General features: G+C 64.4%; 1 protein-coding gene across 1 annotated transcript; it reads right to left on the bottom strand.

Moving 5' to 3' along the window:
* Positions 1-1087: 1087 nt before the first annotated feature.
* Positions 1088-25872, bottom strand: CACNA1H (calcium voltage-gated channel subunit alpha1 H). Its single transcript, XM_028111946.2, has 32 exons — positions 25759-25872; positions 25519-25652; positions 24965-25062; positions 22783-22942; positions 21819-22137; positions 21569-21661; positions 19710-20502; positions 18200-18642; positions 16605-16756; positions 15752-15937; positions 15034-15151; positions 14672-14827; positions 14363-14453; positions 14036-14244; positions 12465-12875; positions 11884-11984; positions 11656-11779; positions 11499-11567; positions 11211-11395; positions 10962-11088; positions 10681-10806; positions 10431-10520; positions 10040-10232; positions 7948-8099; positions 7127-7236; positions 6834-6967; positions 6527-6597; positions 5290-5368; positions 4176-4297; positions 3656-4073; positions 3402-3565; positions 1088-2812 (listed from the first exon to the last, which is right to left on the bottom strand). Exons 1-32 carry the CDS (start codon positions 25849-25851, stop codon positions 1805-1807), a joined length of 6729 nt encoding a protein of 2242 aa, XP_027967747.1. The 5' UTR covers positions 25852-25872; the 3' UTR covers positions 1088-1804.
* Positions 25873-27820: the final 1948 nt, after the last annotated feature.

Below are 27820 nucleotides of genomic sequence, written 5' to 3'. Positions count from 1 at the left end.
GGTCCTGCTGTGGTCTGTGTGTCCCTGAGCCGGCCACTTATCGCCAGGTGACAGGATGCATGGGGGGGACAAAGGGAGATGAGGTCCAGGGCTTCGGGGTGCACAGAAGGAGCAGGTGGGGCCTGCCCCTCAGCCCCTCCTCTGCCCTCCTGCCCTGCACAGCAGGTGTATAGCCCTCCCTGACCCACCTCAGGCCAAGCACATGCAGGACTCAGGGCAGCCCCCCAACCCTGCAGAATACGGACATCATGGACCTGGGACCCTGGCCTCCTGCTCAGCTGGCTGTGCCTGGTGGGGGACCCAGTGAGCAGCTGTGAGGGAGGGCAGGGGGCATCTGCAAATTCTGTGGACCTCCAGCTAGGGTCACTTTTCCAATCAATCATGGAGCTGGAGCCCCTCAGTTGGACACCCTGGCCCCAGGGGAGCTGTGGGCCGAGAGATTGGGGTGAACGTGGGGGCTGAGACGAGAAGGAGACCCTGTAGGCCCTGGTGTTCGCCCTGCCCACCGGGGTCAGAGCAGAGGGGCTCTGGCCTCAGCCAGGTGGGGCCTCCCACCACTCAGACCACCCTGGAGGAGGCTATGGTGGGCCACGGCGGGCTCCTGCTTTGCTACGTGGCTGGAAGGGAAGGGCCTGGACCCTACCCTGGAGCTGGTCTATACTGGGCTTGGCCACCAGCTAGCATGGTCACAGCCATCACCGGTGGGACTCTTGAGGGATCCCAAGTTCTACCCTGTCTGGGCCCATCTGTACCTGCTCTCATGCCTCACACGAGCCCTGGACCCTGAGAGGCCAGCAGGGCGCCGGACAGGTCAAAAGTCAGGGCTGTGAACTTGGCTCCTCCCTCGGCCACCAGAGGGGACAGGCCGAACCTCTGCAAGGACCCTGGGGCTGGTGCTGGAGCCGGCCGCAGGCCCACATCACCCAGCCCTGCTCTCGGCAAGGCAACAGGCTGGCTGCGCTCCCATGCGGGAATACGGATCCTGCCGGTGATAATACAACGCATTTCTTAAATAAGTTAATATTTATTCCATTTGCTTGGCCCCCCACCCCACTGCCCCTTCCCTTAAGAAGCCAAATTTCCTGTATCAGATTATTGCAACGTTTAACCTGAATTTATAAAAGAAAGGTCCACAAGACGCAGGGGCATCGGCAAGCACCGCTCAGCCCGGGCACAGGCGGGGCCGCCGGCAGCGGCGGGGGACTTTATTGCACGGACCCCACGCCGCGATACGGGCGCGTCTGGAATACCCGAGGGCAGAATGGTGGGGCGTGGGCCTGGAGGGGAGCTGGGGAGACAGTGATGAGGAGTGAGAACGGACAGGTGAGAACTCAGACTGAGGGACAGTTGAGTGTGGCTGTGGCGGCCTCAGGGACCAAGCTGCCACCCAGGAGGGCACAGGTGGCCCCAAGCACGTGTTCCCTAGAAAAATAAGTGGGCGTGAGAACGGGGCTCTGCTGGGTAGCCTCGGACTGCCTCCTTCTGGTCGTTTCCTGATCCCTGTCACGGGGACACAGCGGCTGTCAGGGGACCCCTGACAGGGCGCTGGCACAGCCTCAGACCACGGTGATGAAACTCGGAAAAACCCAAACCTGAATCCACCAGATGGAGGCTCGCAGGCTGAGGGGCTCCTCCCTGTTCTGCTTTGCCTAGACCCAGTGTCTGCCTCCCTCCCCGGGCGGCCTTGCGGGCCTGATGCGGCGGGGCCCGTGCTGGGGTCCACGCACAGCCCTGCCCGGGGCCGCCACCCCGCTGGGTGCATCCCAACCCCACTGCTAAAACCTGTGTGGCACCATGCCCTGAGCTACACGGGCCTGTCTACACTGTTACCTGGGGTGGGGGTGGCTGGGGGAGACCCTGCTTTCTTTGGGGGGGTCTGGAGGACTTTGAAGTGCAGCCCCCGCCCCTTCTCTGGGAGGTCACTGGAGGGCATGGGAGGCTCGGTTTTGTGGGGTTCAGGAGGCACCGTGGCCCCTGAGAAGGAAGCCCTGGGTTCTGGGGCCATATTGTGGCCACCATCTGAAAACGGGTCTCCGCCAGGGCCCCCCGCGTCCAGCGGCTCAAAGGCAAAGTTGGGGACGGTCAGGTGTTCTGCACGGCAGGGGGCCTGGGCCCGACGCTCCCCCCTGGTGGCAGGGTCCAACCCTGCCCCCTCCACGGGCTCCAGGGAGTCCCTGTGTGGTGTGGCCTCACAGGACGGGGTCCGCCGCCGCAGAGTGGTGCTGCTGCCCTCGGCCACTGGGGCCCGGGCCGTGCTTTCGTCCTCCACAGGGGGGTCTACAGAGATGCAGGGCGGGCTCATCTTCTTCTTCCTGCGTGCCCCCAAGGCTGGCTCTGCCTCTGGGGCCCGAGCCTTCGCCTCCCTGGCCTCCGGGTGGCCATCCCCACCCCCCTGCTCCCCGGAGGACCGCCTCTGCTCATCTGCCTGGCCAGGCTGGTCCAGGAAGCCCTGGGCGTCCACGCTGTAGAACCTCCGCAGGTCCGGGTCACTGCCTCCCCCTCCTCGGGCAGCGGGCGAGGCTGAGGGGCTCAGGGCCGAGCTGGTGATATGGCTGACCTCCTCATCGGCAGGATCCGGGGTCTCAGCCTCCTCCCCTCCTGGGGCTGGTGGCCTGCCGGAGATGCAGCGCTGCCCAAAAGTGTGCTTGCGGGTGCGGACACTGCTGGGCCGCGGGGACCGGGGTGGGGACCGTATGGAGGCCCCCAGGGATGCCTGCCTCACGGGGGTCTTCCTGCCAGGCTCCCCCCAGCCCGGGCCGCTGTCCCTGGGGCCGTCAACGTGCCCTTCCTGCGAGTCGGTGTGCATGGCCTCCTGCAAGGAAGGACCCAGGATCCGATGAGGAACAAAGCCAGGCAGAACCCAGTCGGCAGCCAGGGATGTGAACGGCGCTCGCCAGAGAAGCCCCAGGTTGGGCTTATGACCCCCGAGCCTAGGAATCAGGTTGAGATGTGGCTGGGAGCCACTGGGGGGGATGCTCTGTGCCCCAGCCCCACCCGTGCTGAATACACCGCTCGGGACCAGCCTGCCAGATGCTCACCACCAGCTCCGGTCATGCCGTGGGACGGTGAGGACAGAGGGCTGGGGACCTGAACTCCTGTGGGCAGAGCCTCACCCTGCCCACCACCACCCCAAGGACAGGGGTCAGGGGGAAGGAGAGGGTACGAGGCCATGGGGCTGGAGGGAGGTCTGTGGGTGCAGGCAAGGCTCGGGGTGCTGCAAGGCACTGAGGCTGCCGCCTGAGGAGGAGACATGATCCCCAGGGACCTGCACTTTGTCTCAGGCTCCAGGGACATGCTCCCACTCTCTTCTCTGGTGTCCCTGTCCCTCACTCTTCAAATAGGGGAGGAACCACAGAGGAATCCCCAGGCCTGGGCTGCAGGACTGGGCCAGCTTCTCCTACCTGTCTGCAGAGCAGCCGGCTGAGGCTGGGGGAGCAGGCTGTGCCCCGAGGGGACAGGGCATGGAGGGTGTCGCTGTCCCTGGCCGGGGAGAGTGTGGCCGCTGAGGGGACCTGGAGAGAGATGCAGGGCTCCACAGGCGGAGAGTGTGCGGAAGTCGCTGGGCCTGGGGCAGGAAAGCAAGTGCCCTCAGCGGTCACTACCCTGCCTGAGGCCCGCCCGGCCCCAGTCCCTGGGCCACCTGGAGGGGCCGTACCTGTGGCAGCTGCGCCCGAGCATGTCTCCACGTCCGCTTCCCGCAGCGGGTGCGGGTGCGGGGCCGAGGCGGGTGCCACGGGCCGGAACATGTAACTGTCATTGGGCAGTGACAGCATCCTGGACACCGACACCTTGCGCACAACCAGGAGGCCTGGGGCATCTGGGCCGTGCTGGGCCGCGGGCCGGGGGCAGGCAGGCGGCCCCTGCGCCACCTCCAGCTCCAGCTCGGCGTCCAGCTCGGCGTCCTCGCGGGCCTCCTTGTTGCTCTCCTCCAGGTGCTTCATGAGCACGGCCACTACCACGTTCACCAGTACGAACTGAGCCACCAGTACAAAGGTGACAAAGTAGATGGGGGAGATGGCGGGCAGGTAGCTGAGACAGTGCTTGTCCTCGCGGGCACACTCCCGCAGCGTGTCCTGAGGGTGGGGCGGGCGGCTGAAGGGCAGTGCTGGGCGCCCCGCCCACCCGCGTGGGGTGCCCGCTGGTGGGGGGGGCCGCTGCCAGGCTCGGGCTAGTACCTTCATGATTCCGTTCCAGTTGTCCCCCGTGGACACGCGGAACAGCGTGAGGAAGGCCATGCCAAAGTTGGAGAAGGTGGCGTGCCGGCTCAGGCCCTCACAGGGGTTGTCCTCACTGCACTCTGCCGGGGAGACCCTCGTCCGGTCAGCCCGCGGGTGCGGCAGGGGTGGTGCACACCCCAGGCCCCAGGGACCACGCTGACCCACTGCGGGCCCTGCCCTCCCCCGGGGAGAAGGTCCTGCTCTCTGTGGTAAACGGCCCTGGCCTCTGTGGGGGCTGTGTCCTTTTGAGGTGGGGGTGGGGTGGGGACAGAACTGCTCCTCTCGCAGCCGCGGAGGCGGCCTCTGGGCCTGGCCTGGAGCCCTGGCCTCAGACCTGGGGCTTTCCAGATGGACACGGTCTCTGTGGATACACAGGCCAACCCTGCCGTGGCAGCCGGTTCTGGCTCAGCCCCAGCAGATGGCACCCATGCTCCCCAGGCCTGCCTGTGGGGTCAGCACACTCTCAGGCCTCAGCAGCAGGACAGGGCTGCCTTGGAGTAGGAGGCACGGTGAATGATGGGCCAAGCCAGGATTCGTGAGGCCTGGAGTCTGGGGCACCAGCTGCTGAGCTCTGGGCAGACCTGAGCTGGGAGAGCCACGTCAGCCCCCTCGTGGATGGGCCTGCCCTGGGGCCTGCTCAGTTAGACCAGGTGCTCAAGAGATCCCGCAGGGGCCGGGTGGTGACAGAAGCCCCACCGGCTCCCTGCCCAGAGCCTCAGGCCTGAGGAATGAGGGACACTCTTGGTGACAATTAGGACAATTAGGAGGCAGGGGAGCACATGAAGCTCAGGGAGACTCGTGCACGGACGGGTTTGTGGGTGCATACGGCCTGTGCATACTTCTCATGCTCACGCGTGGCTTTGTGCCCCCAACTGAGTGTGCGTGCGTGTGCGTGCGTGCATGAACGTGTGCAGATGCTCCCACGTGTGTCTGCTGTCCGTGCTGGTCTTGGGCAGTGAAGGGCTGATGGGGGCTGGGCCGGGGGAAGATGTGGCAGGAGGCCTACGCTCCGCGTCTGCCTGGCCGGCGCGCCAAGGGCCTCATGCACATGCAGGAAGCTGTGCACACTCACCGAGCCTCCCAAACAGCTCCACCCCCAGGGCAGCATAGATAAAAAACAGGAGCATGAAAAGTAGGCCGAGGTTCCCTACCTACACAAGGAAAAGAAGCAGAATGAGGTCAGGGGCCGCCTCAGCCCCCACCCGCTGGGCACTTGGCGCTGGGCTGCCCTCACCCACATTCCCCACGGGCTCTCAGACACTGCCTTGGAGCCCTGTTCTGGACCCATCCCTCCCAGCACTGGAGCTGTGACCCCCAGGGGCTCCTGTTCTGCCCGACACCCAAAGCCCCCCACGCACCCCCACCTCTGTCCCTGCTCTCCTCACACCCCCGCTGCACCCTGGGCCGCAGACCCCACTGCCGGTAGCGCCTCTGATCTTTAGAGCCCCAGGGGTGTCCCGGGGGCCCCGGTGGACTCTGCACGGGGCCTATCTCCAGCCTCGGGGACCCCATGGGTGCAGACAAAGCAGGGACTGCCCCCGCTTGCTCATTACTCTTCCAACCTGTCCTCCTACTGCACTCGGCAGGACGCCCCATCCTCATGTGCCTCCTGTGACCCTGCCTCTCCAGCACCTGTCCCCCTACTCCTCCCCATCTGCCACTTCCGCAGACACGGGCTGAGCGGGCTGCTGAGGGGACCGGTGGCGGCCAACTGAAGTGGGGAGGGTGTGAGGTGCGTGGGGGTGAGCGAGCGGCTGCACGGGGGACAGGCGACAGGCTAGCAGGGCTGGATGTACGGACAGATGGACACAAGGGTAGATGGACAGATGGTCGGGCGGGTTGGCAGAGGGACTGGGCACAGCATAAATGGGATCATGAGTCTCTTTCAGCTGAAGAGACCACGGAAGATCAGGATCAGGGCCGTAAGTGCAGGAAGTGAGGACGCGGAGCCTGAGTTGGCTCCAAAGAGGAGTGGGACCCGTGGCCAACACATGGTCCTCTGAACTCTGACAAGCCCATCAGGGCCAAGTCCTCTGCCCACCACATCCAGAACTTGACAGGGGAGGGGGCGCTGGTTTCCAGCCTTCCCCAGAGGGGCCGAGACCCAGAAAGCGCCCAGCCCTTCTCTGCCCGTGCAGCTGAGTTACTCCCCGCACACGTGGGCTGATTACCGCAGTTTTTACAAGACTGAAGACTACATGAGCGAATGACCCAGCGAGGCCCTCCCATGCCTTGTGCTTCTAGGGGAGTCTGTAATGCGCGCCCTCGGGGCGGTGATGCCGGAACGGGGCCTGGAGCTGCTGACCTACCTGGGGCAGGGCTTGAACCACTGTGTCCAGCAGAGCCCGCATGCCTGTGGCCATCTTGAGCAACTTCAGCACTAAGGCCAAGAGCCGAGCATCAGTAGGGGGCATGGGGCCTACGCCGGTCCAACCCTCCTTTGCTGGGGGAGACCATGGGCCACCCCCATCCCTTACACTCCCCGTCCCCCACACGGTCCCCAGGCGGATGCTGCAGGGTGAGCAGAGGAAGGATGCCGGGCCTGGGCTGTGAAGCCCAGCAGCAGGGCCCTCCACCAGCCTCTGGGCAGCAAGGAAGGACAGGCAGGCCACCTACCGCGGGCGATGCGGAGCACGCGCATGATGCGGATGATGGTGGGGTTGATGGGCAAAGCTGCGTTCATCTCGATCTCCTCCAGCGTGATGCCCATGATGGACAGCAGCACGATGGCCAGGTCCAGCTGGTTCCACCTGGGGCGGGTGGTGGGTGGGCTGAGCACCTCCGTCCTGCGCCCCGGGCACATCCCTCGCCACTACTCCGGCCGGCCCAGGGGAGGAGGGCTGTGGCTCTCAGGCACCCCCCCACCCCGCCCCGAGGCTTCTCCAGGCCCTGGCGCCTGCCCCACACACCTGTCCTTGAAGAACCTCCGGAACCCAAAAGCCACGAGCTTCAGCATGGCCTCAAAAACGAAGACGATGGTGAACACGTAGTTGCAGTACTTGAGAGCCTCGTCCAGGGACTGTGAGCAGAGAGTCAGGCTGCAGACGGAGGCTCCCGGCCCGTAGTGCCTGTGTCCTGGTCAGCCTGCCCCACACCTCTCCTCTGCGTGTGGGGCTGGGGCAGGCCTGTGAGGTGCGGCCTGGAGGTACCCTTGTAATGTTCTGAGCCCTCATGTGGGGGACACCTACTGCTCCCAGCGCAGACCCCCCGCCCCACCTCGACCGGGCCCCCACCCACAGCCTGGGGCGGGGCCACACCAGACCCAGCGGAGACCACTCCCTTCCTCTGCCGGGGGAGAGGGGCGTCCCTTCTTCAAGACACAATGGGGACACAGACACAATGGGGGTAAAATAAAAAGCTAACCACCTTCCACCTGCCCGCCCCCTGCCCAGCTTGCTCCTGGGCAGCTGGACTCACGGATGTTCCTACAGCCAGTGTTTCCAGACTGAACCACTGTGGGGAGGGCGCTCCAGGGTAGGGGGCCCTCGGAGTTTCAACCGGTTTTAAAAAAAGGACACTTTGCTCAAACCACAGCTTCACATACCCTGTAAACCCCAGGGAGGGCTCGGACCAAGCTGCAGACCCAGGACCCCCCACCAGCTCTGATTCGGGCCACCCCACTGAGCACCAAACCCCACCTAGGTCCACCCCCTCCCTGCCCCGAGGCTTGTGTCCCCGTGGCCCGTCCTGGAGGCAGGCTGGGCGGGCATCTCCAGGGGCCGAGCCCCACCTTGGGCTGGTTGTAGTGTTCCATGGACATGGTGATGACGTTGACCCCGATGATGAAGGTGATAAAGAGATCAAGATAGTGGCTGGTGCACAGCGAGTGGATGGAGCGGCGGGTGGGCGAGTAGTCGGCATAGTAGGGCCGGCGCTGGGCCTCTGCAGGGAGAGGGTGTCCGTGAGCTGGGGTGGGGGCTGCCTGCGCCCTGGTGGCACTGGGATGTCCCTGCTCGTCTGCTGGGAGGCTGCAGCGCAGGACTGCTGGGGGAGGGCCCTGGGCTCAAACACAGGGCGCTCGCCTGAGCCTGGAGGAAATAATTTCTCCCAGGAAGGGGGGCCCCTTCTAGGAAAGAAGAGGCTCCCAGGCAGTCCAGCTCCTGTTGCTGGCTGGGACCACAGGCTGGGGGGCAGGGCAAGAGTGGGTCTCAGGAGCAGGTCGCCGTCTGATCTCCTGGGGGCCCTGGCCCCAGGACAGGTGCTAGGCATGGGCCAGGCAGCTGAGACCCCACCTGGCCCTGCTTGGTCCCCACCCTGCCAGGTGCTCCCGAGCTGGCCCTTGTGGTCCACTCTCCTGGGCTCACGGCAGGGCGCAGATATGCTGAGAACGAAGACTGAGCAGACAGGGGCCTTCCTGGGGGCAGGGCCAGTCCCGTCCCCAGCCCCGGTGGTCACAGGGCAGGGGGGTCCGCCCACCAGCTCCATCTCAGTCTGGACATGAGCTGCCCCCGGTCACCAGGCCCACAGTGTCTCCCCTCCTTGTCCTCCAAGAGACCAGTGGCCACTGCCTGTTGTCTGGGCTCTGCCGGACCTCTGGTCCATCTGACGACGATGGCCATGACCTGGGGAGGTCCTGCACCCCCCAACGGTTCTGCCTGCACTAAACGTTCTGTCTGCAGTAACTCCTTTAGAGCTTGTCAAAGTCCACTGAGCACTGGGTCAGGGCGCAGCTGCCATCGCTGGACATGGGGACACGCCTGGGCCACAGAGTCCTGCACAGGCAGTGCCCAGGGTGGCAAGAGCTAGGGCTGCCCCGGCCGGCTGGCCCAGGGCCTGGGAGGACAGGGGCTGATGGGGACCAACCCCTCCCTGGGACCCTCATGCCCCTTGGGCTGGCGTGCATCACTGAAGAACTGGGCTCAGCTCATAAAGCCGGAGGCCAGCAGCCCATCAGGTCAGGCCAGTGCCGAGGATGCGGAGGAGCTGCAACCAGGCAGGTGTCCCAGAATGCAGTGGACCAGCCATGCGTGCAGCCAGGCAGAGGGGCAGGCCCGAGCTTGGAAGCAGCAGCACCGACACTGGGCAGGTGAGCCAGCAAATCCTCTCCCCTCCCACTGAAGCCTGGCGCCCATCCCAGCCATTTCGTGCCCGCCCGGCAAGGGACCCCAGCAGGCCTGGCACCAGCCTGCAAGGTCCACCCCTCCGCACACAGCCACGGAAGAACTGAGGCCAGGCCAGCCCACAGCCCCATGCGCTGGTTGGCAGAAGCAAGGGGGCTGAGACATGCAGGGCAGGGGTGGGGGCAGATACCTGGGCTGGGGAAAGTGCCTGGAAAGACAAGGAGATGGTCTGAGCTGGCCTCGGGGGGGTGGGGCGAGAACACTCCACGCGGGGCAGGCTGGGTGGGGGCATTTAGCAGGTCCCCCCCCTCTCCCCCGTCAGACGCCCTCCTTGCCCACAAGCCGGCTGGGACTTCCCTAAGACCCTGTCTAACTCTGATGGCTTTACTCGCTCTTCCCACGGTGTGAGAACCCTCATGGGTACGAACCTGCCCCACAGCCACGGGCAGTGAAAAGTGGGGGTCTCATTCATGTCCTGTTCTGTTTGGGAGGAGACCCCTGCCTCCTGCCGTGCGGCCCTCCCCTGCCCTGGCTCCTCCGGACGCCCCAGTGCAGACCATCGGGGAGGGGACTCCAGGCCTGCCGTGCACGCACAGATGCTGCCTGAGTGCCCACCACACCCATGGGCAAGGGAGGCCGGGGCCAGGCTCGGGGCCGGGAGCCCGCCTCTCGGCTGGACCCAGGTCCCACAGGCACGGGGCTCGCGCAGGTGGAAGGGATGACTCTCCCTCCCCCACCACCGCCGCCCTGAGAGCGCCTTACTCCTGCGTTTTCGCTCCAGCCGCCGCTGCCGCTTCTCCTCACGCCGTCGGGCCTCCTCGGCCTCCTGGTGCTGCCGGCACTTGTGGAAATTCTCCACCACGACGCCCACAAACATGTTGAGCACAAAAAAGCTGACGATGAGCAGGAAGGAGATGAAGTACAGCAGCATCCAGGGGTTGTGGTTGGGCACGGGCTACGGCACACAAGTGACATGTGGGTGCCCATCCCCTGGGCCCCTCTTCCCAAGGGTGGCGCGTGCAGTCCGAGGTCATAGATGGGGCCCTGAGAGAGATGGCTGGAAATTCTGAGGCTGCAAACGAGCCTCTTGAGGAAAGGTTCCTTGGCATGTCCCAGAAGACAGGGACCAGTGGGTCCCCACCACCCTCTGTACCTGCTGATCTATGCCCACGGCGTCCAGCCCGTCGTACATGATGTTCACCCAGCCATCCTTGGAGGACAGCACAAACAGGGACATCAGCGCCTGTGGGGTCAGAATAAGGCTGGTCACCGCAGCTCTGCCTCCACCCAGAGACGCAGAGGGACCACACCACCCCGCTGATGACCGTGGTTCCGGTTTCCCAGAGGAAGAGCCGCACGCGCCCCTTCCCCACCCGCCCGCCTCCACCCCCAGCCCCGCCCACCTGGCCCAGGTTGTCGAAGTTGTACTTGCGCCGCACCCAGCGGTAGTGGGCAGCCCGGCACTCGGCCTTGGTGGAGATGTTCCTGGTGTCAGCGCCTTCGCAGTAATAAAACTTCCCTTTGAAGAGCTGACCAGGGTGCGGAGGTCACCCCGCGGGCCAGGTCCTGTGCCCCCGGCCCACCAGACCTGCCCCCACACGACCGTCTCTGGGCTGCCAGGCTGCTGCGGACCACAGACCACAGGGCCACGGCCGGGCCACCCGTGGGCAAGCGGGACGCGCACCTGCACCCCCAGGATGCCGAAGATGATGAAGAAGGCGCAGCAGATGAGCACGATGTTCCCGATGGGCCTGAGTGACGATATCAGAGTCTCCACCACCAACTTGAGGCCCGGAGCACGACTGATGACCCTGGACGCAGAGCAGAGTCCCGTCCCTGATCGCAGCCCCCAGCCCTCCCAGGGCGGGGGGCATACATACCCCCCCACCTCCCAGAATCGCAGCCCCGCCTCGCACGCCCCCGCCCCACCCACCTCAGGGGCCGCAGTGTCCGTAGCAGACGCAGCACACGCAGGATGCCCAGGATCTTGGCGCCACCGGCTGAGGCCATGGCTACGACGATGTCGACCAGGGACACCAGGACCAGCAGCCCGTCCAGCACATTCCAGCTGCTCTGCAGGTAGGCGTGCTCGCCGGAGACCAGGCCCAGGGCCACCACCTGGGAGGCGCAGAGGAGGGGGAGCCCAGGTGTGGTGGGGGGTGGGGGGAACGAGCACAGAAGGTGGGGGCTGGATGGGGGTTCCTCCCGGGCAGGCCGGTACCTTCACCATCATCTCGGCCACAAAGATCGCTGTGAAGATGTAGTTGGAAACGCTGAGGAAGACGCGCTCCTGCAAGCACAGAGCGGTGGGCGGGGCTGGCCGTGCCCCCTTGGCCCCGCCCTCACCCCCACGCCCCAGGGCAGCAAGGGCGCCTCACGGTGCTGCCTGGGTCGATGTCGGGCCTCTCTAGGGCGATGGTGACGCAGTTGAGGAAAATGAAGACCAGGACCACATGATCGAACATCTTGTGAGCGATGATCTTCTGGCAGGAGACCCGGAACCTGGACGGTGGGGCGGGGCGAGTGAGATGCGGGGGCCAGGGACACTGACCCAGGGGGCGGAGTCGGCTCCATGCAGGCCCGCCCCCACCCGCTGTGCCCCTCACCTGTTCTGCGGAGAGAAGAGGTACAGGGCCCAGGGTTCGCGGCTGTGACACCACGCGGGCTTGTAGGGTTCCAGCACCTTGTGCAGGCGCAGGCAACAACTCTAGGGGAGAGGGGTGCAGGTCCTCAGGGCCCCTCCGGGCCAGGCCGGCCACCATCCGGCTGCCTCTGGGGTCCCTGCTGTCCCAGCCTCATCCTCCCCACCTGGGCACTGAGAAAGACCCACATGGGGGATCCGTGAAGAAACCCCCACCGCCCAAGCCGACCCCCATCCTGCAGAGCTGCCCTGGGCAAGGGCAGTGCCTCTCTGAGGGAGCCCTGCCCTGCCCTCCTCTGCATCTGGGGAGCTCCCTTGGGCAGGAGGCTGGGTCCACCCTGGGGTGAATCTGCTCCAGAGCTCCCCGTGGATGAGCTAAGGCCACATGGCCTGTATCAAGTGCCGCTCAGCCTGTCCTGCTCCCCCGCCCCTGACCTGGGGTACATGAGACCCCACGCAGGGCATGTCCCCAGTCCCTGCCTCTGGTTTGCTTTGCGGAGAGTCCATGACAGGAAGGAGGCATAGGGATGGGCCTCCTCCACTCACATCCTCCATGTCATCATCAAACTCGGCCAGATCCTCCTTGTGGCTGTCGATGCGCAGGAAGAACTCACTGGGCAGGGCCAGCACCTGCCCGTTACAGTCGTGGAACTTGGTGGGCAGCAGTGTGGCCGGCCGTGGGGGCTGCAGGTCCAGCGTGCTGCGGTGGTCCAGGGACTCGGTGTGCCGCAGCGGGACGGGGTGTGTCCCCGGAGAGGCCTCTGCCCCGGGCCTGCTGTCCTCCGCCTCCTCATCCGTGCTACCCTTGCCCTCCCCGGACAGCAGAGACTCACGCTCCCCGCACTGGCTCCGCCGCTTGAGGCTGGGTGCGCGGCCCAGGCTGTTCCAGCTCGAGCGCCGGCTGCTCCGGGCACTGTTGGGGCCCCAGTGGGCACAGGGCGAGCTTCGGAGGCTGGACTGTGTGGGGGGTGAGGAGTGAGCAGTGACAGCCCTCCAAATCCCCCCACACATCCCGGGCCCTGGCCACAGGGGCCTCTCCTGACCAGTGGCATTACTATTAACACTATGGGTGGCACCTGCACAGGAGTCACCTCCTTTACTGCGCAGATGACCCTAGCAGTGAGCGGCCAGTGACACATTTCCATGGCACACCTGCGGCCCAAAGCCCATCCCCAGTGAGTTAGAGACGTAGGCAGCAAGTGTCCGAGGGCCGAGCCAGGCTGCGGCTGGCCACCTGCAGCCGTCATGGGCTGGAGGGCCGGTGCAGGTGCTTATCCACGAGCCTGGGACCAGCCTCGGGCCAGGCGCCCTCAGACACCGCCCCAGTGGCTGGGGTGCGGGGGCCCAAATCTGCTAACTGGCAGCGCCTGGGACTTGTAAAGACAAACTGAGCTGCTGTCTCAGGAGAGACAGGGATTGACCTCTGCTGTCTCATCCTTCCTGCCCTCACTCACTTGCCCTCCTGGGGCCAGCACGGGCTGGGCTTCCCACCGCTACACCGCCTGTCCCCCACCTCGATCCCCAGCAGCCGGGCTAGATGCATTTATGCTGCTCAGCCCGGCGGCTTCTCCGTTACAGACATGCAACATCCTGTCTCCGTGTCCACACCCCCCACCCCCAGCTTCCCCTGGGCAGTGAGATCCCCCCCGCCCGCTGGCCCACCCTCCCCGCCTTAGAAGCTGCGGTGGGCCGTGTGCTGGGGCAGCATCTCCTGGGTCCGCGCGGAAAGCCCTGTGGCGCTGGCTCTGTGGGATGCCCGCCGGCTTCTGTCACGGGCCGCCTTTCCACCGTCCCTTTCCTTGCTCCTTTGATGTACGCTCTGTGCTCTCCCAGCTTTTATCTTTTATTCCCATTTGGAAGAGAAACTCCCTGCCTGGCGTTCTGCTGGAAAGGGGCGCCACGCGTTCCCATATCTGCTCTGCTTACGCTCCTCCCACAAGAGCGGCGGCTCCTGGCTCCATTTATAGAAAAACAGAGTGCCAGCCTCCTCCACTCGGGGACAGGGATTTGTGCAGTGTGACTTGGAGGGCATGCAGGACCCACACTCATCCGTGGGAGAGGCCACAAGGACCGGGCGAGTGGGGTGCCCTGAGGGCGGGGCAAGGAAGGGTCCCTACCAACGACTTCTGGTCGCCCAGCTGCGGGTCCACAGAGCTGCTGCTGCCACGCCGTGAGTCCAGGAGGCCGGGGACTGGGTCCAGGTGTGGGGAGCTCTTGGGGGTGGGCATGGGCGTGGCTGCCGTGCGCATGATGAGGGGAGGGGGCAGGCTGCCGCGGCCCTCCAGGTGCCCGTTGGGGGTCACGGCCAGTGAATACATCTTCATCTCTGGAGTGAGAAGGGGGAGGCTGGTACCTGCACGGCTTCCAGGAAGGGACTCCGCCGGCCCAGAGCCTGCCCACGGGAGTCCCAGCGCCACCACCAGCCCCAATACCCACACGCTCACCCGTGGCCCGGAGATCCCGGAACTTGTCAAAATCCTCCTCCAAATGGGTGGATGTCTTGTCTTCATCCATGTCGGATCTGTTGGCGTCCCCCTGCGCCCCGCAGAGCGGGAGGCACAGCTCCCTCAGGTGGGAGCCATCCGTACCCAGCACCCACGGGTGGAGTCCCCAGGGATGGCTGGGCCAGCCTGGAGGCAGGCGTGGCCAGGAGGGCTGGGCCCCGAAGTGACCGCCAGGGCCAGGTGTGGTGGCTGCAGGATGGAGGAACCCACCCTCCCTGTGGCAGTCTGGGCGGGACTCCCACCCCTCACCTCTGCCTGGAAGCCCTCCACCAGGATGGCCACCAGCAGGTTGAAGAGCACGTAGTTGCCGAAGGTCATCAGCGCCACGAAGTAGAGAGCAGCCCAGGAGGAGGTGGAAGCCATGCCATTGTAGAGGACGACGTTCCAGTCTTCCTGGGTGAGGATCTGGGGGGAGGGGCCGTGAGGCAGGGAGAGCCCCAGACCAGGGGAGAGGGGGCGCCGGCAAGCCCGAGGGTGGCAGGGGTTCTGCAGGGCATCCCCCCATGCCGGCCTCACAAAGGTCAAGGCACACACTCGGCGGCTGCGTGGAGCAGGATGTTGGTTCTCCTGGGGACCCCCATTCCCATCAGGGATGCCCGCCCAGGCTTTACCTGGAACACAGTGACAATGGCCCACAGCAGGGAGTCAAAGTTCTTCCTGTCAGGGACCGTGTCTCCGGTGTCTGTCGTCAGGCTGAACTTGCAGCCAAAGAGGTGCATGCCCAGGATGCTGAGGGCAGAGCAGGGGTGTGTGATTTCAGGGAGGGGTACAGGGAGGCAGACAGCAGGCGAAATGGCGCATAGTCACCTCCACACCCAGGGACTGCTCTGCCATGCCTTCCCCACTGGCCTGGCCCCAGCCTTCTGGTTTACAGGGCCTTCCTCTTGGTGCCCAGGGCCCAGCTGTTTCCAAATGGTCAGTGGGGAAACAGGCTGGGGTAGGAGGGACCCGGGATGCCGGTCTCACTCCGCCTCCTGGGCCGTTCTCTGCCCCAGCCCATCCTTGGGCCTTGACCCCAGGCCAGGCTGGCCAACAGCAGGCACTCAGCACATACCAGCTGAGGGCTATGGACTTGGGCCTGGCTGCCCTCGCCCCTTCTCTGCTCTCTTTGGGGCAGTCCCCGACCCATTCATCTGGGGGCCTGTCCCGTCCCCCCATTCAGCTGTGAGCACACAGAGGGTGCCAGCCAGTGACAACTGCACGGAGCCATCCATCCATGACGGAGCCTCTGTAGACACTTGGGGGCTCCTGCCCCCTAGCACCCAGCCCCAAGAGCATGGGGCAGTGCCGTGGGGAGGGGGGTCCGCCCCTCTCGGCAGGGCAGCCCACCTGAAGATGAAGATGAAGAGCATGAGCAGCATGCAGAAGGTTGCCACATTGTCCATGGTCTTCATGAGCACCACCAGCTGACGCCGCAGCGCAGGCATGAAGCGCACCAGCTTCAGCACACGCAGCAGCCGGAAGGTCCGCAACACCGACAAGCCGCCGTCAGCCTGCCCGATAATCTCCCAGACGCTGCGGGCCAGGGCGGGGGTCAGCAGGGGTCTGTCCTCCGGCCACAGGTCCCTGCGCATCCCCTTCCCAAAGCAAGGATGCCGGCTGGAGCCATGGCGGCCTGCCTTGACCCCGTGGCTGAGAAGAGGTACAGCTGTGTCCAGGCACCCAGGGGGCTGAGAGACTGTGGCGGTGTCACCAAAGCCCGCTAGTTAACTGCCGTCCCTGGTGGCTGCCGACCCCCTGAAGCTGCCGGAATTCACGCTCTGGACTTCCCCATCCTGTGCCTAGCCCCCTCCCTGCTGGGGGAACCCCTGCACTCCAAGGGCCCTGCTTCCTCCTGGGGGACAGTTACCCCAGATTCTCTCACTCCGTTGTGTTGATTTGGCTGCAGCAGATGCCCCACAGGCAAGCTTGCCTGCCTCGCAGGGGCTGAGATCTACATGACCTCCAGCTGGGTGGCTCAGCGCCTACTCTGTTCCTGCAGGGAACAGCTCCCCTATGTTCTAGAAACATCTGAGACGCAGCGGACCACGTGTAAGTGGCAGTGGGGAGGAACCTGGCCCCAGGGAGGGGACTCCACCCGTGATAGCCTGTCTCTGACTGGGGCTCAGCCCCCTGGGGGGGTGTTCGCCTGACCCTGGAGCTTCCCGGGCCCCTGAGGCCCAGGCGGGAGATGGGGGACCACCTGATGACCACAATGATGCCGTCAAAGATGTTGTAGGGGTTCCGGATGTAGCCCAGTGGGCCGCAAGCCAGCAGCTTCAGCAGCATCTCCAGGGCGAACATGCTGGTGAATACGATGTTGCTGATCTCCAGGGCACTGGTCAGCTCATCGGGCTGTGGGTAGCAGGGAGGCCGTCAGTGGACGAGGCTCACTGCTCCCAGGAATCCAGGAGCAGTTAAGGCTCCATGGAAGCAGCCGCTCAGAAGCAAACTAACTGGATGCTGCCTGGACCGCTGCCCACCCAGCGCGCCCACCCCGGCTGTCCTGGCTCCCTGGGTCCTGCCGGACTTGCCCAGTGGCGTGGCTGAGCACCAGAGCAAGTGCGGGCCATAGGAACTGGGCCGGGAGCACTTGCTCCCGGGTTCCAGGGTGGGCATGGGGGAGCCCAGGGTACAGACGGCACGGGTGCTGCCTCTGATCCACTGCCCTGGTCCCTGCTGGCCTCACATGCCCCTTCCTGTTGGTACACGCTCCAGGAGCCTTTCTTACTGAGGCATTGCTGACTCACCTGTGTGTCTGCACGTGTGTGCATGTACACACCACACTAATGTAGATATTCCCATGCATGTGTGCACGCCTGAGCATTTACCAACATGTGACTTGCTGTGTGCACACACGTGTGCGCCTGTCCGTGTGCACGCATACCAGCACACGTGTCTGCACCAGCAATCCTTGCACATACACACATGTACGTGACAGAATACACATGGATGCGTGCACGTGCACACATTGTGTATACGTGCACAGGCTCTTCCTTACCGAGGACTCCCCAAAGCCTCCTGATGTCCCTGCCTCGGCTGCCCCCCAAAAAAAGAGCCTCCCCACACAAAGCCTAGTGAAGTTTACCACTGCTTGAATTTTCCCCAGATTGTTCCAGAATGAAAAAAATCGTTTAAGTGGCCGGAAAAATCCAAGAGTGGGACACAAGGAACCCCCATTTGGTCACCAAAGGTGACCCAGCCTGATCCCCAGAAGACCCCCTCTCTCTGCTGAATCTGGCTGCTGCCCTCCCTGCTGGGCCCTGGTCCAGGGCAGGGGTTGAGGAGGGCCAGCATGCACCGTCAACAGCTTCCACGGCTGCAGGGAGGCCAGACATGACCCCCCCCACATCCTCCTGGGGGCCACTCCACACTCCGGCCTTTTGTAACTGCCAAGGAGCACCACAGTGGGCATGGCCAGTGGTCTTGGCTCTTGTAAGGGGAGCCCCTCTATGAGAGCTAAGCCGGGGGCTTCCCATCCTCAGAAGCACCACTGGGTGGAATGTCCTTAGCCCCTGGTGCCTCTAGGTCTGTGTGGCCTCCTCGGACCCTAGGTGGGGAAGAACCTGCACATGGGAACCACACCGTGTGTGTCTGTGTTCACTACTTGACAGAGACCCAGCCCACGAAGGAGCCGTGAGCATCTGTCGAGCAACAGACAAAAACCTCCTATGGCAGACCACACCCAGCTCCAACCCGTCCCTGGCCCCCGACCCCTGTGAGCCCATCCACAGGGTCCCACAGGAGGACGTGCTCCCCAGGATCACGAGGACCATCCTGACCCACCCCTACCCTCACCTGCTCGTGGTACTCGACGCCCATGCTCAGAGTGTTGGTGAGGATGGCCACCATGATGCCGCGGTTAAAGTACTTGCTGTCCACGATTCGGCACAGCTTGCCACTGAAGGTGGCCCAGACGTGGCCAAGCCCGCCCTGCTTGCCCGGGGCCACCCGATGCTGCGCCCGTGGCCGCGCACTGCTCCGGCCTGGTATGTCCGCCGCCGGGGGGGACTGCATGGGGTCGCGGTGGTCACCGTGCCGCACATCCTGTGTGAACTCATACACCGCGTTGCCTTCTGAGCCTCCGCTCTCAGAGTCGCTGAGCTCGAAGTCAGGGTCGTCCAGGGCACTGGTGCAATACGGACAGTGCTTCAGCTCGCAGGTCAGCGTGCCCGCCTGGGGGCTGGGCAGGGGGCAGGGCACGCTCAGGCCCGACAGGCGGCTGGGTGCCCGGCCCAGTCCTGCAGGGAGAAGGGCACAGGCAGGGTCAGGCCACAGCCAAGTGAGGCTTCCGTGGGGTAAGTGGTGCACGCGTGTGCACCCGTGGCAGAGACGCTTAATCTGCCTGCAGCCGCACCATCCGCGCCATCCATAGAAACAGGACGCGAGCCTTTTTCTCGTACCCACGTTTGACAGGTGTAATTAACTTCACCGCTCTACCCGACCCAACATGTCTGAACCATTGCAGCTCTGATATCAGAGAGATGCAAAAACTACCCAGGAGCCACCATACACAGTTTTCTGGTGCGGAGTCTCTGGAACCAGAGGTGTGTCTCACGCCAACGCCATGCCATGGCCCCAACGCGCCACAGCTCCCGAGCCCTATGGAGCAGGCTGGGCTGGAAGCACACGGGCCACGGCGGGCCGACCACACACCCCTGCCTGCTCCAGATGAACCGTGGCCTGTGCCCCTGCACACACCACCCGGGAAGGCCTCAAGGTCTGATGGGACCTAGCATCCCTCCGATTGCCCGTCTGAGGGGGGTGCAGCTGAACCCCAGGTGGGGGGGACCATGAATATATCAAGGCACACCCTGGCCCCTTCCCAGACCCTCGGGGGCTCTGTGACCCGTTTTACATTCTGCACCCTGTGTCCCAGCATCCCCACCTAGAAAGGGGGCCAGCCACAGACATGGGCGTGTGGTCTCTCCTGGGGCCAGGTGGGGCAACGAGACACAGGCCAAACAAAGGCTCTAACGGGGTTTGTCTGTCTTGGAATTCTCCTACCCTCGTTGGCAAAGGCTGTGTCTCGCTCACATTGGGGCTGCTTGGGGCTGGCTGTAGGGTGTAAGGAGACCCGGTGCCCTCTCTCCGGGCCAGCGATGTCAGAGTCCAAGATGCCCGGGCCCCCTCAACTCCCTTCTTACAGGGCTCAGAAGGAGAAAGGAAAAAAGTGGGCTCATCGAGGTACTCAGGTCCTCCCTGGAGAGCACATGAGCGGCAAAGACATCCCAAGAGTCCCGTTTCCTCACGGCTCACCCAGCCCAAGTCCCACCTCCTCTCCACGGGTGGGGGGGTGGGTCCTTACCGTGTTCCCCGACCAAATGCTGGATCTTCTCATAGGGGTCAGTGCCCCTCAAGCTCAGGGGGCTGTGCTCTCCGGTGCCTGGAGGCCCGCTGACCCGCTTCCCCTTGGGCCCGGGGCCGGTACCACCTTTGCCACCTCCTACGGATGAGGGCAGGATGGTGGGGTAGTTCATGGCACCCAGCCCCGTGGCCACCTTGAGGCTGGCGGCTGCCGTGGCCGTGGTGTGTGCCACTCGGGCCCTCTCTTGTGGCCCCTCCACGTGGCAGTCTGCGTGGTACACACTGTGCACCGACTCAGCATCAGGGGGCCCACGGCCTGACGAGGGCGGCGAGGGCAAGGCCCTGGCTGGCACCAGCCTGGTGTCCCCAGGGCTAGGCTCGGGGCTGGGCCGGCGTGGGCTGCCATGGCTGAAGTGGTAGTGGTGGTGGTGGTGGTGGTGGTGGTGGTAGACCAGGTGGTGCACAGAGGCTGTGTGCCTCCCCGCCCGCCTTGGCCGGCGCCCGGGGCCCTGGCAGTGCGGGGCGCTGCTGGGGTCCACCTTCTTGCACCAGCGGCTCTGCCAGCGAGCACAGAGGCGCAGTGTGCGCCTCTTGACCTTGCGGCAGATGTGCCCCACGTATTTGAGCAACTCCTCGTAGCAGCTGCCCGGCTCCGAGAAGCTAGCCAGTGTGCTGTCGTTGGACAGGTACCGTGCGCGCTGCTCCCGCATGAGCTGGTTCTCCCGCTGCTTGGTCTCCGAGAACTGCGTGGCGATCACCACCAGGCACAGGTTGATCATGAAGAAGGAGCCCACCTGCAGCAGGCGGGCAGCAGTGAGCCTCCTGTGGCCCAGCCGCGACTCACTCGCAGGGCTGCTAACCCAGGGAGCTGGGGAAGAGGGTCGCAGGGTGTCAGGGGCAGGCGGGGTGGGCAGTGGGGGCAGGGCTGCTTCTAACACGGCAGTGACCAACTCTCAGAGGGAACACTGAGCCCTACTGCACGCTGCCTGTTCTCAGGGCCAGGGGCAGGTGCCCTAGGATGGTGGGGTCCCTGCTGGTGTGAAGCCAAATGTCAGCACCTGCCATGGGAGCTCGAAGTAAGTGTTGCTTGCTCATCTGGACAGCCCACATGTGAACAGTGGGGGACACACAGGGCGGGGATGGCCAGGAGACCCTTCTTCTCATCATCTGTACGGCTCGCCCCCTCCCCCCAGGGCAGACCTTCCCAAGCCCCTTGGCTTCACTTCTTCCGTGCAGGGTCACCCTCCAACACTCTGCTCGTGGTCGTGGTCAGAAACAAGACGGCAGGATACCTGTCTCTGTTCACAGTGGGGTCCTCACAGACCCTGGCTGTGACACCTCCATGTCTGGAGGCCCACGTACACTGTGGAGGGCCATGCGTGGCGGAGGAACCTACACTGCAGAGACCCATGCCTTTGAAGTGACCTGTCCTGTGCAGGGCTGTTTCTGCAGGCCCATGAACAGTGGGGAGGGCTGGGACCCCAAGACATGGTCCTGCGTCTTCTGCAGCCTCCAAACAGGACCTGGCCGTGGAAGGGCCTGGGGTGCTGCCTGAGGCCTTTTGGAGGTGGGCTTCCCCCCCAACTACCTCCCGTTGGGGGCCAGGCAGAAGTCCCTTGCCACCCCGTGGGCAGCCCTGGCTCTCTGCTGCCCCACCCTGCAGCTCTGCCGGCGCAGCAACCCTGAGAGTCAGTGGAGGCTGGGAGGGCATGGTGTCGGGGCCATGACAACGCCCACCGACAGGGGACTTTTGGGGTCCGTGGCCGGCTCTCCCGCTGTCAGAGCACCTCCACCCACAGACACTGGTGGCCGTGAACACCCCACCCAGCCCCTGGGACTCGCCCCATCGCCCGCACTCACAATGATGAGCAAAATGAAGTAGATGAAGTTGTAGAAGGAATGAGCATCCATGACGTAGTACATTATGTCCACCCAGCCCTCCAGCGTGATCACCTGGGGGGGCAGGCGGCTGCACACACGGAGGGCCCTGGGAGGGCGGCAGGGGCCTCCTCGCCTGCGTCCCCCCGCGGCCCCGCCCATGCAGTGCCCTCCCACCCCCGCTGATGGGGAAACTGAGGCCCAGGCCCTCAGCTGGAGAGCCGGGACCCACCTGGAAGATGGCGATCCAGGCATAGCCAATGTTGTCGAAGTTGATGGCGCCGTTGTGGGGGTTGGAACCGCCTGAGCGGCACACGTTGTAATACTGGTTCCAGTTGATGCAGGCGTTGCGGGCGGCGCCGACCGCACCATCAGCCTGCGGCTGCCCGTAAGCCTCCCAGCCCAGCGTGCACTCCACGCGCAGCTCCCGGCGACTGGGGATGTGTGAGCACTTCTGCATGCCGTTGTCTCGGCGCGAGGAGCAGATGAAGGGGTTCTCCTCGCCCTCCTCCGTCTGGTAGTATGGCCGCAGGAAGCTGAGATTGTTGTTTCTGCAGGCAGGCAGGAGGTACACACCCGGAGAGGGATGCAGAGACAAGAGAAAGAAACACACAGAGAGATGCAGACACACAGAAACAGAGAACGTGAGATACAGAGTTGGAAGAGACAAAAACGAGAGAGATAAATAGAAACGGCAAAATGAATTAGCAAAAAAAGAAACAAAAACACACATAAAAACAAAACAAAGAAACAGAAACAGACCCAGAAAACAGAACCTCAGTTAAGAATATTCTAAGGGTGGGCCCCTAAAGGTGGAGCTGGAGCGGAGGAGCCTGCTGAGGGCGGAGCAACTGGGGTGGACCTGGAGGGGAGGAGCCTGCTGAGGGCGGAGCATCTGGAGCAGACCTGAAGGGGAGGAGCCTGCTGGGGGCGGAGCATCTGGGGTGGACTTGGAGGGGAGGAGCCTGCTGGGGGCGGAGCCTGCCGGGGTGGGGCTGGAAGAGGAGGCGCCTGCTGAGGGTGGAGCACCTGGGGCTGGAGGAGGGGAACATCAGGAGGTGGTGCTGGAGGTGAGGAGCCCGCTGGGGGCAGAGCATCAGGGGGTGGGGCTGGAGGGGTGGAACATCAGGGGGTGGGGCTGGAGGGGAGGAGCCTGCTGGGGGCACAGAGGCCAGAAGAGCCCTTAGGCCCCTCACCTGGCAAAGGTGCTGTCCAGGAAGCAGCGGTTCCGAAGCAGGCCAGCCCACAGCTGTACGCCGACGATACCGAAGATGAAAAAGACAAAGAAGCAGAGCAGAAGGACATTCCCGAGCATGGGCAGAGTGTCCAGCAGCAGCGTGACCAGGATCCGCATGCCTGCAGGGGCAGGGAAAGAAGTCAGCACAGCACAGCCCTCCCGGGGCTCCTTCTAGCCTCCCGCCCCTCTGGTGGGCCCTGAGCCCTCCCGCTGTTCACACATGGGTATCAGCAACTCCAAGGGGGACTTGTACTGAGTCCCCACACATTTGGCAGGCCCTGAAGGAGTCCAACAGCCCCAGCCTCAGGGCCCCCCAGGAGTTCAGGCTTTGGGCTGCCTCCAACACTTAGGAGCCTTGGGTCTTACAAGGAGAATTTCTTCCCATGCCCTGTGTGAATTGCACTGGAGGAGAGCCCTGCACTGGAGGGAGGGACCCTCAGGGCAGGTGGCGGTTTTCTGAGAGGCAGTTTTGAAGCCCTTGTGCCTGGGTACTGGATTAATGCAAATTAATCTGGGAGTGGGTGAGCCAAGCCCTATGTGCCCCCCACTTACCTAGGCATATCCCCTCCCAGACCTCAGCAAGGATGACTCCTTTCCCCAGAGGAGCAAGGGCAGGGCTTAGGCAGCACACCGCACCCCGGGCCAGAGGGTGGGGAGGGGGCAGGTGCGAGGCCTCAGGGAGCAGCACCCTGGGGGGGGGGCATGGCACATGGCAGAACAGGCCCCTGGGGTCACGGGGGGCGAGCCACAGCCAGGAGCGGCACTGAAGTGTCAGAAATGGCTGAGAGGAAGATTCACGAGGGATGCACGGGATCAGAAGGCACTTGCCCTGGGCAGATATCAGCTGCTTAAAGGGTCACAGATATGATCCAGGGGTCAGAGTGGACCCCAGGCACCCAGGGAGATGCAACCCTGAGTGTGACCATTTGGGACTCATTATAAGGAGCATCCGATCCTGTCCAGGGCAGGCTCCCTATTTGGGACAGTGGGGTGTCCCCAGAGGAGGCCAGGCTGCTGGTGTGCAATGCTGGGCGCACGCAGGCTGAAAAGGACACATCTGCGGGGATGGGTCTCATTGCCACTTTACTGAGCTCACAGGTGGGCCCAGGTGGGCAGACCGTGTGTGTGGTGGGTGCCAGGCACAGCTGGGAGCTGCACACATCGCCTCACCTCACACAGCCTCTCTGGGTACCACTGACATCTGACTGTTACAGTGGGAAAATAGATGCTCAGAGAGGCTCAGTAACTTCCCCGGGCTCACAAGGCATCTGAGCTCCATCTGACCCCTGAGCATAGAGCCAGGTGGGCAGGTGGAAAAAAGGCCCAGGGGACCGATGGCACAGCACACCTCCATGACCCCAGCCCTCTGGTGGAGCAGACAGGCCCGGGGAAGGACGTACCTATCCCTAAGGGTGTGTAACTTCTTAGGGGAGGCTGTGGGACCTGCCCTGACTGCCCAGGCCTGGGTGCTGAGGACACCAGGACTCTGGACCAGCGGCTGGAAAGGCTGTGCACATGGTATTGACATGCAGTACGTGCAGACCCGTGCACACATATGTACACACCTCTTACAGGGTATACCGCCGGCACTGCCCTCCTGCCCAGGAGAAGTAACAGCAGTGAATACCCGTAAGATGGAAAAAATCCCAAACCATCCTCCTGTGTGAGAACAGGCTGCTTTCCAAACAAGCAGCCACGTGACTTTCTGGAAGCTTCTCTAGGCTTCCCAGAAGCTTCTCTAGGCTTCCCAGAAGCACCGGATCCCTCTGGCAGAGTTAGAGCCTGAGGTTTGCCCAGCATGTGCCAGACAATGAAGCCACCAGGGCCCGTGCAGCCCCCGGTGTTACCCCAAATGTGCAGATGGGGAGTCTAAGGTTCGCCCAGCAGCACAGTGGGGAGCCCAAACCCCATGCAGCCTGCCTGTCACACCCCAACCTGGTCCAGGTTTGCCATGTCCTCTCCAGACAAGAAGTGGCCAATCCTCAGGGGCCCATGGTGAACAGCAGGCTTGCCTGCCCTCCCCCAGGGCTGGGGAGTCCAGGAGCAGACAATGTAGACTTCCTGCGCCCCAGGGGACCCTGGAGAGCTCTCAGTAGGGCCAGCAGGACACGCAGGACTGTCCCAGGAGAGGGGTCACTCACTGGGCACACGGTTGATGGCACGCAGGGGCCGCAGTACGCGCACTGTCCGGATGGCCGAGAGGCTCACGTTGTGTCCATCCAGCGAGTACTCCATCATGCTAGGGGAGCGGCAGAGGGACAGGGAAGCTCAGGGGGTGGGTGGGGCCCCGGGGGCAGGGGTGAGCACCACCTTCCTCCAGGGCACCTTGCCAGCTGAGGCCAGGAGGCCTGGTCCCGGAGCTGTGCACCGAGCCTCCCTGGGGCGCCTCACCACTCACGGACCATCTGTGTCCATCCTGCCACCCCCACTGCTGTGGGGCAGTGTCCTGTTCCCTGGCAGAGGCTGCACTGGTCCCCCAGCCCCCAGCCGCCTCCCAACATTGGCCCCACCGGACCCCTGCAGAGTGCGCCCCCATCCCTCTTTCTGGTGGGACCCTGGGACGGCCAGACCCCGGGGCAGCCAGTGGGGCCCGAGCAGGGCAGGGCTCCCAGCCAGGCTTGGTCAGGCACTGATGCCACTGTGGGTACAAGGGTCTCCTGGGCCAGCCCCGGCTCTGGTGGCCAGGGGTTCATACCCTGCCATGACGATGAAGAAATCCAGCCTGTTCCATGTGTCCCCCAGGTAGCACTTCTGCCCAAAGAGGCCCAGGGCGATCATCTTGATGATCATCTCCACCGCGAAGAAAGCAAAGATGAAGTCATCGAAGGCCTGGAGGGAGGTGGGGCCTGAGAGCCAGTCCTGCCAGCCGGTCACCCCGAGGCTGGCCCTGGCCAGTGGGCTGTGCCCCCCACCCCCCGGATGCCCCTGGGCCCACCTCCAGGATGCTGCAGCGCTCCGACTGGCACTCGACGTCCTCACAGGGCCGGAACATGCCCAGGGTCACGCAGTTGAGCATAATGACCAGCATGCTGACGTGCTCGAACCACGTGGGGCGGGCAGCCGAGTTAAGGATCAATGCCGGAGGCTGAGACACGGCCGCAGGGGAGCAGCATGGGGAGCAGGGCCCCGGGACCCCCGCACCCCGTCAGCTGGGCCTTGAGAAGCAGAGCCGGGACCCTGGCCACTGTGTGCAGCACCAGCACACCCCCACGTGGGCCCCTGGCCAGGGGCCAGAGGACAGGCTCCCCACAACCCTGGTACCCCAAGCTCAGGCCAGACACTCGGGGAGCCATTTCACAGGCTCTGTCCGGCCTGGGCCCCAAAACGTGCTGTGGATGCACACACACCGTGAGAGTGTGCCCACGCTAACCCTGTGACTCTAGCAGGCCGAGGGTGCCCCAACCACAGCTACTGGGATAAGGAACGAGAGCTTTCCATCAGCTCAGGAGCTGGGTATGGGGAACCTGCAGCCCTCCTGAGCACCTGCACCAACGGGGACCCAGCAGGACACCTCCTTGCCGCCCGGCCTCCCCACCCGGCCCCCCGGCCTGGAGCAGAAGCTGCCCAGGTGACCGGCTCCATCCAGGAGTCTCTGGCTGGCTAGCGGGCATCCAGGTGGAGTGGGAGCCTTGGGAGCCAGCTCAGCAGGGTGTGCTGCATCCTCACACACTCTGCACCCCGCCACCCTGCAGGCTCACTGGTGGGACCACAGCCCACCTGTGACCTCCTGGACGTGCTGGAAGCAGCCACCAGGTGGCGCTGGGGCTCCATGCAGGCTGCACAGTGGCCTGGCCCAAGGAGGCGGTCTCTGGGAAGGGGTGCACCCCGCGCCCCCACCCCAGTTAGTTCGCTAGGGACTCGGGGGAGCCCTCTGCTGGACTGGCTGGGTCAGGCATGATGAAGGGCTGGGCTGCGTGGGGGAGCTAGGCTCCATGCAGACCCTGTGGATGCAGACGGGTACCCCTGGCAGCCGAGAGGGCTTGGGGGCATTCTGTGCACCCCACACGCCATCCCCACGTCAGGGTCTGGAAGCAACCCCGCCCCCCCCGCCGCGGAGCAGGGACAGGGCCAACGGCGCACAGTTCAGTGTGGCACCAGGCCAGCACCATCATTACGTGCCCGCCCAGAGCACTGTAACTATGGTTAATGGGCTCGGCGGTAACAAGGGCCTGGGCCGGGTCCGGCTGTGGGGAACAGAAGTAGCACCCGGCCCCCAGCCCCTCCAGTGGGGGGGCCTGGCACATGTGCTTGCTCAGGTGCTGGGCCGGGACCGGGCCATCCCCGTGGGGTGGGGGTGGGGGGGCCACAGTGCCGTCGCTGACGGATGCACCTATGTGCACCAGCAAGGCTCCATTGGGGCGTCTTGGGGGCACCCCTGCACTGACCCAGTCCCAGGCTGTGTCACGGGGGGCTCAGGCTGCACTGCTCTCCTGGCCTCCTGACCCTTTGTCCCTTAACTGCTGCAGTCACACCTCTGAGGAGGGATGTCTGTGCATGTCACAGCAGGTGGGGTGCTCCCAGTTAAACAGAATGGGTCAGCAGACCCGCCTGTAAGGAGACGAACCCCCCCATACCCCCACATGCCCATGAAGCCTGGCAGGAGAGCAGGAGGCCCCGGGTGGGCAACGGGAGGGCAGGTGACGATCGGATGGTGTGAGGGAGTGCATCCCAACCCTGACCCAGGTAGACGCAGGTGCACGCTATTCCCCCCCGCCGACCCCCTGCTCTGGGAGGCAGTGCACACCAGCCTGGGCCCCCAGGGTGTGCACCCACCCAGTGAGGGTGTGGGGGCTGCCTGCCCCTTTTGAACCTGTCCCAACATGCCGAGCTCTCCCTGCACCGAGTGCCCCCCCCCCCCAACTCCTGCAGACGTCCTGCCCTAGCAGTAGGGTTTCTAGCCCAGTCAAGCCCTGGCCCCCCAGCTTCTCCGGTCCACCAGTACCATTCACCCTCACCTGGGACTCTTGTCTCTCCAGCCCATGGCCTGGTTTCTCCCT

Source organism: Eumetopias jubatus, unplaced genomic scaffold (genome assembly GCF_037043125.1).
Source record: "Eumetopias jubatus isolate StellerSeaLion01/CBP00866 unplaced genomic scaffold, mEumJub1_p1.0 scaffold_12, whole genome shotgun sequence".
NCBI lineage: Eukaryota > Metazoa > Chordata > Mammalia > Carnivora > Otariidae > Eumetopias > Eumetopias jubatus.
This window is presented reverse-complemented; position numbering and strand designations above follow the sequence as displayed.

What these genes read in the sequence shown, in the direction of transcription:
- CACNA1H (XM_028111946.2), bottom strand. Translation starts at nt 25,851, where the DNA reads ATGCTGGTCATTATGCTCAACTGCGTGACCCTGGGCATGTTCCGGCCC. An exon ending in ACTTCGACAACCTGGGCCAG is followed by an intron (nt 10,521 to 10,680) that starts GTGGGCGGGGCT and finishes CTGACCCCACAG; the next exon opens with GCGCTGATGTCCCTGTTTGT. An exon ending in CGTGCTCCGCATCGCCCGCG is followed by an intron (nt 6,598 to 6,833) that starts GTAGGTGGCCTG and finishes TCTTGGCCTTAG; the next exon opens with TGCTGAAGTTGCTCAAGATG.